The following is a 12,390-nucleotide window of genomic DNA, read 5'->3' on the forward strand; positions in this document are numbered from 1 at the left end:
CTCTATTCCTGGTTAACTTATGCATGAGCTTATCTTTGTTCTATGCATTTTACTGAGAAAGCGAGAGGACAATGCAAAATTTAAAAATCAATAAAACGTAAACCAAAATAACATAAATAGATTTTCACTAATATTCTGGAAGTCATTAAAGCAATTTATGTTTCATGCATTCCATTAAACTTTCTAAAATTCTCCAGGATGATTTAGATTCTGGGTAGCTAAAAGAATTTACATATATATATTTTTATTTATATGGCTTTCTTTTCCTATTTCTTTCAGAAATTACTAACCACACAAGGAAGGTCCTTGTTTAGCATGAAGAACCATGGTTGGCAAGACAAACCCTGACCAGGACACACCCTTGGGAACATTAAATACCAGTGAAGCGTCCTGAGGCTGATACAGCATGTGGCCCTTGACTTTGTGTGCAAATAAAGAAGACAGACGTGAAAACAGCCTGGTTCCATGCAATCTGCCAAGCCTGGGAACCAGGGAACGAAAATTGAGTCTTGACTCCCTCATGAACTACTTATACCCTGTTGGAGCTCAGGTTTTATGAAATGAGAGGATTGAGCAAAATTACCTGAGCAAAATTATCTTCGGTTTTTATTTAATTTTTTAACTTTCTAGACAATTCTATAGGTTACATTCCATTTACAGTTATTACAAAATATTGGCTTTTAAAATACAGAGGATTCTCTTGAAATAATACCATTTGCAGCAATGCGGATGGACCTAGAGATCATCACACGAAGAGAAGTAAGTCAGAAAGACAAATACCATATGATGTCACTTATATCTGGAATCCAAAAGAGGACACAAATGAACTTATCTACAAAACAGCAACAGACTCACATGCATTTTTTTAAATCTTAAGAATTGCCTCTATTAAGGGAGGGCATCAGGAAATATGTAATAATCCAGGAAAGAGAGAATGAGAAGGTAAGAAAAAAATGAAGCAACGGTGGGCAAACTTGGGAAATAAATTGGAGAAAAAATAAAACCATCACAGAAATTAAGGGGAAACTGGAATAGGAACAGAAGCAAAAAAGATACTGGCATACACTGGCAGCTACATGGATGGACCTAGAGATTATCATACTAAGTGAAGTAAGTCAGAAGGAGAAAGACAGATACCGTAGGATATCACTTATATGTGGAATCTAAAATATGACACCAATGAACTTACCTATGAAACAGAAACAGACTCACAGACATAGAGAATAGACTTGTGGTTGCCAAGGGGGAGGGCATACGGGGGAGGGATGGATTGGGAGTTTGGGATGAACCAATGCAAACTATTGTATATAGAACGAATAAACAGCAAGGTCCTACTGTATAGCACCGGGAACCGTATTCAATATTTTGTGATAAAGCATAGTGGAAAAGAATATGAAAAAGTATGTATACATATGTATACCTGAATCACTGCTGTATGGCAGAAATTAACACTACACTATAAATCAACTATACTTCAAATAAATTAATTAATTAATAAACAAAATAAAATAAAACAAAGAGGATTCTCTCTAATGGGAAAAACAGGCACTCCCACAGAGGATGACAGATGTCAGTGGTCAGGATCAGGGAAGCTGGGAATTCAGTAAGAGCTGTCGGCTGAGGTCCTGGTAGGTACAGGGATCAGAACAGGTAAAAAGGTCTGAAATTCAAGCCAAAAGACAAGCTGGAGAGTGGTACCTGCAACCAGGAGTTACGATGGACACCTTGTCAGGTGAATTCTAGATCTGTGATGTGCTCACTCCCAGGCCAGAACGTGTGAGGGAGGAGAAAAGGCAGGACATGAACCACGTTATGACAACGATAAATCACAATTCACAAGCCTCGCGTGTGTCTGTGATGCCCAGAGCAGCTTGTGAGTCACGGCGGATCTAACCACTAGGAAGGCTTCCTAAGGAGAGGAAGTCGGTGATTAAGCTGTGTCCCCAAATCCGGTAGGGAAATCCTTTAACCCGTGAAAAGGAGGAGGAGGTGCTTAATTCCAAAAAGAGAAAGTGCAGACTGAGGAAAAGTTTGGAAAGTGGGTGAAATGGCTCATGAAGCGAAGCTCTGCGGATCTAAACTGGAAGGGGCAGGAAAGAGTGGGAAATGAGGAGTTATCCTGGAGAAGGGATATCATTAAATTGGCTTGTGTTTTCTGTGAAAGGGGGAAGGAAAAAGGAACAAATGAGAACCTTTCGATTTAACAAGTTATCATTTATCAGAATGTGAATTTTGGAGAACATACATTGGGGGGAAAAAAGAGAGACGGAGAGGAAAGAGTGACAAAAGAAGATATGAAAAAAGACTGAGAACCAACAAGAAGAGTGGTTCACAGAGATTTAAAGAGTCCTGGGGAGCGGAAGGTAGGAGGGTAAAGCAATACTGGGAGAATGGCACCAGCTGGCCTTTCTTTCCTGGATATGGTCTCAAAGTGCAGAGGAGCATTAAATTTTGTACTAAAGATTTAGAAAAACAGAAGCCTGGGCTGGGAGTTCTCCTGAAGGAAGAGGAGTGAAGTGGGGGGGACGCGGCGGTGGCAGCACCGACAATGGGTTTTCTTGGAGGATTTTTTGGTCCCATGTGTGAGATCGATGTTGTCCTTAATGATGGGGAAAACAGGAAAATGGCGGAAATGAAAACGGAAGTTGGCAAAGTAGAAAAGCGCTATCTTTTCTGTGATGGAGAATCTGTTTCAGGAAAGGTAAACGTAGCCTTTCAGCAACCTGGAAAGAGGCTAGAACACCAAGGAATCCGAACTGAATTTGTAGGTCAAACTGAACTTTTCAATGACAAGAGTAATACTCACGAGTCTGTAAACCTAATGAAAGAACTAGCCTTACCTGGAGAACTGGCTCGGAGCAGAAGTTATGACTTTGTATGTACGCAAGTTGAAAAGCCACGCGAATCTTATATCGGTGCCAGTGTCTGCTTAAGGTATTTCCTTAAAGAGACAATAGCAAGAAGACTGACAGACTTGGTAAAAGAATATGACCTTATTGTTCACGAGCCTGCTACCTATCCTGATGTCAACAACTCTATTAAGATGGAAGTGGGCACTGAGGATTGTCTACACATAGAATTTGAATATAATAAATCAAAGTATCATTTAAAGGATGTGATTGTGGGAAGAATTTACTTCTTATTAGTAAGAATAAAAATCCAACACATGGAGTTACAACTGATTTAAAAAAGAGATCACGGGAATTGGACCCAGTGCCACAACAGAAACAATCGCTAAATATGAAATAATGGATGGTACACCAGTAAAAGGTGAATCAACTCCAATAAGACTGTTTTTAGCGGGGTATGACCCAACTCCGACAGTGAGAGATGTGAACAAAAAATTTTCCGAAAGGTATTTTTTTTTTTTTTGGCTACGGACATGCAGGCTCAGTGGCCATGGCTCGCGCGCCCAGCCGCTCCGCAACATGTGGGATCCTCCCGGACCGGGGCACGAACCCGTGTCCCCTGCATCGGCAGGCGGACTCTCAACCACTGCGCCACCAGGGAAGCCCCGTAAGGTACTTTTTAATTCTAGTCCGTGTTGATGAGGAAGACGGGATGTACTTCAAGCAGCAGGAGATCATTTTGTGGAGAAAAGCTCCTGAAAAACTGAGGAAACAGAGAGCAAACTTTCACCAGAGAGTTGAATCGCCAGAATCACAGGCATCTGCTGAGCCGCCTGAAATGTGAACTGAATAGGAGAAAAAAAGAAGAAAAAACCTCCTACATCCGTTGAGATTTAAGCGCGGCGGGTTAAAGATGGTCGCAGCGTGTAGGGCGGGGGAAAAAGCCAAAACCCCATTTATGATAGCCTTCCTTTATCTTACAGTGCTGAGTTTATTCTATGGCATAACTAAATGTTCTTCACGTATATACATATTTAAAAAATGCTTTCTTTGAAACACTGGAACTTTCTTAAACTGCCGTGTTGTTTTTTTCTTTTTTAACTGCACACTTCCATTTAATGATAAGCACTCAGCTATATATCAGCATAAACATTAAAGATTTTCATGTGAGTAGGTTGGTATTTGTGATTTTGCTTTCTTTCTGCATAATGTTGATTACAGATTCTTTGCTTCTCCTTTTTCATGCTAATGATTACCTCTTATTCTCTACATGCAAAAAATTAAAAATATTTGGTGTTCAAATAAAATTAGAAAACCTGAGTGGCCTGTACATCCTGCAAAGATGTAAAACATGGCATTTCAATATTTTTGAAAACTACATATATGATTTTCCATACATGTTTGAGAAACGCACACAAGTGTTTTACTGTAGGTGCCTCTGAGTCTACCATTCCGTGGCTTCCTGAATTTTGTTCTCTTTGAAGTCTTCTGTGGTGTGAATTTTAAATTTTTTTCCATAAGAGATTATGTGGCATGTCATTGCAGCTTTTCTTGGGGGGTGGGGGGTGGGTACCATATTAAGTAACCATTTTGCTACGACTATCTGATAGGTACCACTGTATGTTTTCTGCAATGCGGAGTTGACTCTATGTTGGCATTTTAGTTTGTTGAAACTATATAATTTTTCCATAAATACTCTGAAAAAAATTTTTTTGGTTTAATGAAGCTTTTTAGCACATATATGCAAATATAATTTTCTTGCAAATATTCTCTTCCCTTTTCAGGGGAAAATTTGAGGATGGGGGACTCAGGAGAACAGGTGAAGTATGTAGTTACCCAGATCTGGACAATTTCATGTTTATTAAATTGGAACCTTGACTAGTTCAAACTCAAACTTAAACTTCTTCATCCACTCTGTTTAAATTTTTTAAACATTAAATTCAAGGAATGTTCAAACCCTCTAAAAAAGAAGGTTGCAGTCATCTGTTTTTATGCTATGCATGGGGTCTGATTGCAAATACACTAAATGTGGGGTGTAGGAACTAAAACGAAGCCTGTTGTGTGAAACTACTTTCACTTATGGTTCAGTGGTTTTTGTACCAATATTTTTTTATACACTTCAGTGCAAGTCTTGTCAGTTAACCTTACTTTATGAGTAAGCTAAGTAACTCAAATTACATTTCTTGAAGCCTGTTTTACTACTACGGCACTTTGAAAAATGGTCAGTAACCAACTTCTTAACTGGCAAAAGGTTCCATGTACCATGTGCTGAAGCATCTATTTTTTTTTTTGTGGTATGCAGACCTCTCACTGTTGTGGCCTCTCCCGTTGCGGAGCACAGGCTCCGGACGCACAGGCTCATGGGCCCAGCCGCTCCAAGGCATGTGGGATCTTCCCGGACCGGGGCACAAACCCATGTCCCCTGCATTGGCAGGCAGACTCTCAACCACCGCGCCACCAGGGAAGGCCTGAAGCATCTGTTTTAAATGTGGTTATCTGTGAATGGTAATGTTTTCCTTCATGTAAGTGCCTGTTCAGAGTTTCAAAATTTTAAAATGCCAAATACTTTCATGGTCACTTGCATGTAGTAATCTGGAAACTATTCAAAGAAAAATTGAAAATCAATTGTATTTAACCATCCTCAAACAGTGCAACCATGATGTATAATAAAGAATTTGAAACAGAAAAAAAAAAAAGATTTAGAAAAAGTTAGGAGTAAGTCTAGAGGGCTGTTGAGTTATCACAGAAACTTGATGCCACTGATTCCAGGGCTCCACTAGGTGAGGTCCCCCAAACCACTGATTCTAAAGTCTGGGCATTGAATTTATTGGTGAGAAAGACAGGGGGAATCCCAGACCCAACAATGGCTGAGTTAAGGTCATGACAAACCAGTTTCACACATATAATTTTCAAAATGCAAAACAAATTGATAATCTGAAAGCCCTAGAGAACAACCCGAAGTGAGCAGATTTTGTAAAGGACAGGGTTTGAGGTAGCTGCTTCAGCTAGAAAGAGAGAGGGGATTTCTAGAACTAAAAAAAAAAAAAACAGTAGGAGAGCCTCAAATTCTGTGTATAAATGCTGCCCAAATCCCTGGTTGCCCCCTGAGCCATGCAAATACTGGGGAAATTCAAGGTGATCTAGATAAGGATAAAAGAACACAATTACATGTTAAGTTGCTGTTTACTTAATTGCCGACCTTAGTGAGAATCAACAGAAACCAGTCTCCACCCAACATTCACAATGTCAAGGATAAAATTCAAAATTACTCAACATACAAAGAAATATGAAAACGTGACCCATTCTCAACAAAGAAGCATAATCAACACAGATCAGTCCCAAAAGGACCCAGATGTTAGAAGGCAAGGATTTTAAAAGTGGCGATTACTAATGAGGGCCATCAATTAAAGGAAAATGGGACTCACAACGAATGAAAGACAGCAAATCTAAGCAGGGAAGATAGAACAAAGTGGGAATTCTGGAATTAAGAATACAACATCTGAAGTAAACCACTGAAGTTGCAAACAGTAGAATGGAGAAGACAGCACAAAATGTGAAAACTGAGCGATAGAAATGACTGTGTATCTGAAGAAGAGAGAGGAAAATGAAGATCTGCAAAATGATATAAAGTGCCTAACATATGTATAATTGTCATCTCAACAAATTGAGAATAGGGCAGGAGAAAACATTGGGAGAGATAATGGCCACAAAATTCCCAAATGTGGTGAATTTAAAGATTCAAGATGATCTTTGAACCCCTAGCAGGATACACAGGAAGAGAACCATGCCCGGGCATGTAACATTCAAACAATGAAAACCAGAGAGAAGATCTTGACAGTATATAGAGAAAAATGGCACATTACACACAGGGACCAGTGTAGCAAATGACTACTCACTTCTCAGTAGAAAAAACTGAGGCCAGAATTGAGTGGAATGCCACCTTTAAAGTGCTGCAGAAATAGAGACACAGGTGTAGAGAACAAATGTATGGACACCAAGGCGGGAAAGGGGGTGGTGGTAGGATGAATTGGGAGATTGGGATTGACATATATACACGATTATATATAAAATGGATAACTAATAAGAACCTGCTGTATAAAAAAATAAATAAAATAAAAATTTAAAAAATAGAATAAAAGTGCTGAAAGATGCTAACACATATATATGGAATATAAAAAAAAAAGGCTCTGAAGAACCTAGGGGCAGGACAGGAAGATGCTGACGTAGAGAATGGACTTGAGGACACAGGGTGGGAGAAGCTGGGGCGAAGTGAGAGAGTAGCATGGACATATACACACTACCAAATGTAAAATAGCTAGTGGGAAGCAGCCGCATAGCACAGGGAAATCAGCTGGGTGCTTTGTGAACACCTAGAGGGGTGGGATAGGGAGGGTGGGAGGGAGATGCAGAGGGAGGAGATATGGGGATATATGTATACTTATAGCTGATTCACTTTGTTATACAGCAGTAACTAACACACCATTGTCCAGCAATTATACTCCAATAAAGATGTTAAAAAAAAAAAAGTGCTGAAAGAGAAACCAAAATCTTTTCAACTCAGAATTCTCTAACGGGAAACAAATACCTTTCAGAATAAAGGCCAAGTAAAACTGCAGGTGGGTCTCGCTAGTATTATTTCACAAAATGCCGTATTCCTGTTGAACCAAAATGCTTTCTGTTGACAGAGTCTTTTGTTTCTAATGCCCTGAAGGGAAAATGACAGAGACCCAACCTGAACTGAACCCATAGGCCATATCTTTGCCATCCCTGTCTCGTGGTGAAATAAGCACTAGAAGTAGAAAGCAGAAGTGAATAGGAAGAAAGAAGCTAAGTTCATCAGAAAGAAACTTTTACCACTTGGATTATTTCTGGTTCAAAACCTCAGGAGCTTCAGGGTGTAATCTGAAACCTGCCCCCACACGTGGAGGGCAAGGAGAGACCACTCCAGACTGGCAGGGGGGCAGTTTTAATAAGCAAGGGGACTTGGATCTCGGGTGGCCCCAAGACCCGCAGATCTCCTTACCCGCCCGCCAGAATCTTCAAGTTTACAGATAGGCCTTAACTGGGTTCAGTCAGGTATCCAGGCCAGATGGTCTCACTCCCTCAAGGCTGTGTCCTCGGAACGGCTCCCACTGTGGGAACAGTAGGCAGACGCAGCTTCCAAGGACGGGGGCGGGGGGAGGAGCCTCCAACTGCCCTGGTCCAGCTCACAGGTCAACCAGGAGTCATGTCCTCTTGATCTCCCCCAACAACTATAAAAACGCCCAACAAAAAGCAATCAAAATTAGAGCTTCAGATACAATAATGTATCTAGTTTATCAGTCAAAATGTTTTAAATATAAAATTTATTTTCCTCTCAATATGCATGACATTGAAATGTTAATACTCTGGCAGAGATCAGAAAACAGAATGTGAGGCTACCCTGCAGGCCTGAATATGCTCACCCCACATCAGTAGCAGTCACTCCTATGTACCACTACTTTTACGTTTCAAAAAGCAGTGAAGAAAAGGATTAGTAATTGGCACCAATGAAGTAAGAAGTTAACATAAGGAAAAAAACTTTTTTTAAAACAAATTACAGAATGATTTTGGAATGCAGTTGAGCAGCTACACATTAAAGTTTAAGTTGTCCATCCTGCAATACTGAGATGTATCAGTAACCCCACCTTTTACCACAGAAGACTTTAGTATCTTTCAGACTGTGAAAAAGAAATGCAAACATCTTGTATAAATAATAAAACTGCAGCTCTTCTTTCTATAAAGGTTATATTGGATTTTAATAAATTCCTTCTACAATGGTATGTAAGTTTTCCAAACCAAAATTTTAAACGTTCCCATTGTTTAGTGATATTGCAAAATATATTTTAAAAAAAACCCTACAAAACCCTACAATATATTATAACTATGGAAGATTTAAGTGGCAAGTATAGTGAAAATAAGAATCATTCTGTCTCCTAATACTGAGCTCCTCTGAGTTAACAGTGTGGTATATTTCCTTCCTGTCTTTTCTCTTCACATGTGTATTTCTGTGTAATTAGTAGCATAAAGTGTATACCATTCATTTTGTATCTTTTTTTAAAAAAAAAAAGCAAGAGAGTAAGGCACTTAGTGAGTTTCCAGAAAGTCTCAATATCAGACCAGAGCTGGCAGGAGTCAGTAAGCCCTGGCGGTGCAGAGCCCACCCCTGTGGAGTTGCCCCAGGTAAGCTGCTCCACTGGTCTGTGGGTTGCACCCAGCTGTTAGGCCCTCTTGCAAGTATCTGTAGAACAGCCCTCGCTGTTGACTGGTGCTTGACCAGTGCTTGACGGATACGTTCACTGCGCCCAGAACCAGACTGACACGGGGTAGGGGAAACTGCAGGATCCCATGGGGACATTTTACTTTCCCAGTGCCAGGTGGCTGTCACTCTGGAGCTACCTCCTCAGGACCAGTGGCTCCTGCCCACACCAGGGATGACAGTTGGATTGGTACCCTCTGTGGTCCTTGGCAGCTATTAGCAGATGGTCGATGACCCCACAGTCAGGAGCAAGGAAGCTACAAAAAGGACCTTTCTTTTCCCAATTCTGGGGGTGTCAATATTTGAGAAGGATCCCAGAGGCAAATAACACATCCCACGATGGCTAAACTCAACCACTGAGTGGCCACCCGAAAAGAGGAAGACAATAAATGTTTCCCAAGGAATGTCTGCCCAAGAACAAATCATAATAAAGTGCTGAACAGAAATGGCTGCGACAGTCCTCAGTAAATAAACAACACGAAAGGGAGTCCAGCTGAAACGTCTTCCGGAGAGGTTGAGGCTCTTCCGCCCAAGAAGTGTCCCAACATGAACCCTTCCAAGAGCACATAAAATGGAAACAAACACTTCAAACGTACAATAAAATAAACTGATATTTTTAAGTTTGATGCTTTACTAAAACGACTGAAACCTGAGTCTCATGTGGTCTGTCCAGTACTTTCCAATGTCGACTGTTAACCCCTGCTCTCTACGTGCCCCGCATTCTCTCCTGAACATTCACTAACCCTCCATCCCAGCACTGCCACCTCACTGCAGCAACCTCCAAAACCAACTACCAACTACAATTTACAAAGTGCGAAGGCAGAGTACAACCTAACTAGATTCTTCTTTGAGGAAGGGGATTGGAATTTTTTTCTCCCAGCAGATGGATAATCATAACCTCCCTTTAGGCAATGGGGACCATCAAAGATTTTAAAGCATGAAGGGTGGGTATGACTAGAGCTGTGTTCTAGAGAGTGAAAGCAATCTGCAGATTTGTATTTGGGTTCTTGGAACTTAGTAGAATTTTACAATGTTTGCTAAATAAATGCCTGATGACGATTGTTTATTGAATTAATATCCCTCAATGGACCAAGCGTTTGTTGGGCACCGGCTAGAGGCACAGGGTGATCCCTAACTCATGACTAAAGGTTTTCTAGTACATTCTAAATTGTTGTTGTGTGGTTGAACGCTTCCCGGAAAGTTTTACTGGTGTCAATACCCTGCAGTATTGCCAAGAAGCCACTTTACCATCGGAACCGAAGGCAGTTTGAAAAAGAAATTACTGAATGATCTTCTGAATGTCTCTACTACATACTCACTGATGAGTGAAACTTTATTACCTTTAAAGTCTTATAATATCAGCTACACCATATTAAAAAGACATCTCCTGAGGATATTAAATAAAGTAAACGTGAAAAGTGTTAACTACTCGAATCATAGTTAATGAGAACAGAGATCAAGACATGAGTTGCTGATTCAAATATTTCACTCAGGCCTGAACGGAGTAGAAAACGCTGGTTATCACTTAATTGAAATAAAAGTATTCAGTCCTGAATCCTTATGTTACATAGCAGACCAGGAGTTCCCTTATCCACCAAACGCATCTAATACCATTACTAACTTCAGCTCCACATATGTCCAACAGCCAACAAATAGGTATTAATGAGAACAATCTGTTAATAACATGCTAATAAACACATGCTTCTCTGCACATAAAGAAGGTAGAAGCAAAAACAGGCGTAGCAAACACAAGACAAAAGCTCAGAGCACAGATTCAGGTAACATCAAATCTAAGATCCAAAGTACTTGCCTTCTTTCAGTTAAAAAAAAAAGAAATTAGAAATACTCTAAAATATTTTTAAAGCACATTGATACATAACACGGCTGCGCAGCTTCCCTGTGTAACCCAGGTAAGGAATTTCCTCGCAAACTAACCACTACCTAAGGTGAGAACAGACTGGTGAGGCAGAAAAGAGGACAACTGACCATGGCCAAGCAAGGCTGTGCCGCGCACGAGATCGCCGTGGAACCGAGACCTCCGTGGGGATCTGCTTCTCTGCGTGCGGACAGAGATGCTTCCCTGGGCATGTCCCTCCCGCTCTGGGCCACTGGAGAGGTTCTCAGAACAGCTCCTCAGAGGGCCGCTGCCCGCCCCTTTCCTCCGAACGTCAGTAATTTCCTGGAAATCATTCCAGGCACGCAGCGGCCCATTAAAGTTAATTACGCACGTGTCCGTGACACCGACAAGAGCGTGCGCCCCGGGCAGAGCCCAGAACGCTTCCCGGGAAGCCCTTAATGGAAGCTCCGGCGCAGGTGTCACGGGCTGATTCCGAGAGGCCCTGCCTCCCCCCGCGGCTGACCTCTCGCCCTCCCCGAAACGCGGCAATCAGTGGGAACAGCTGCGTCTGCCAGCAAGTCGGCCGCGCCCCGGGCAGCCGAGAGCAGTTGCACCTGCAGAGCCTGGCGTTGGCTTTGGGTCGATTAAACACCACTTGTTCTCACAAACCCCCGCGCCCGGTCTACCGACAGGACTCAAGGACCCCCTCCCCGGCTGAGGAGGGGCCGGCAGCTCGGAATACGCAAACCAGCGCCTGTCCACTCGCCCGCAAACTGCAGCCGCCACCTGCTCTCCAGGTTCCCGCACCAGCCCCTCCGTCGCGGGTCCCTTACCTTGTGGCCTTTCCCCGGGGGACATCTGACGTTATTGGAGGCTCCCGCTGTCTGATTCATGTCCGGAGGAAGTTGGAGGCCGATTCTCCACCTTTAAAAAAGTTCCTTGGCGCGTGGAGGATGGCAAGGTGCGCGTCTCCCGGAGGCGAGGTGGGTCCTCCCTGTGCAGTCACGTCCGGGCGGCGTCCCCACGCGGCAGGTTTCCGTGGGGCCCCCCGCCCAGGGATGCTAAGCCCTGCAGCCCGAACCGAAGAAGGAGAAGCAGCTGCTGCGACCCGGAGGAAGCCCGGCCGGCGCCGCCTGCTCCGAGGGCGCTCGGCCCAGGGCTGCCTTCCCTGGAAATAGTCCAGGACTCTCCAGACCAGAAGCGCGAGCAAATCCAAAAGGCGAGCTCCGAGGTGGGGCGAGGAGGTAAGTGTATGGGGAGGGTGGGAGCGGCAGGACTGAGCTCTTCCACCCGAGTAAGGGGTGGGGAAAGCCGCGGAAGCACGAGAAGCCCGCGCCCCCGCCCCCTCGCCCCCCCGGGCGGAGCTGCGGCTGCAGGGCGCGTAGCGCACGGGCTCGCGCGGGCCTCCAGCACCGACCTTCGCACAC

At 43.0% G+C, this 12,390-nt stretch overlaps 1 protein-coding gene across 1 annotated transcript; it reads left to right on the forward strand.

Moving 5' to 3' along the window:
* Positions 1–452: 452 nt before the first annotated feature.
* Positions 453–4,083, forward strand: LOC149748333 (vacuolar protein sorting-associated protein 26A-like). The gene is given in 3 exon segments (XM_089917129.1): positions 453–3,184; positions 3,186–3,355; positions 3,522–4,083. Coding segments are annotated over 3 exon segments (978 nt in total). The 5' UTR covers positions 453–2,548; the 3' UTR covers positions 3,694–4,083.
* Positions 4,084–12,390: the final 8,307 nt, after the last annotated feature.

The sequence above is a fragment of the Delphinapterus leucas genome, chromosome 9 (genome assembly GCF_059928025.1).
Source record: "Delphinapterus leucas isolate spDelLeu-1000000601 "Yukka" chromosome 9, BTC_Dleu_Yukka2, whole genome shotgun sequence".
NCBI lineage: Eukaryota > Metazoa > Chordata > Mammalia > Artiodactyla > Monodontidae > Delphinapterus > Delphinapterus leucas.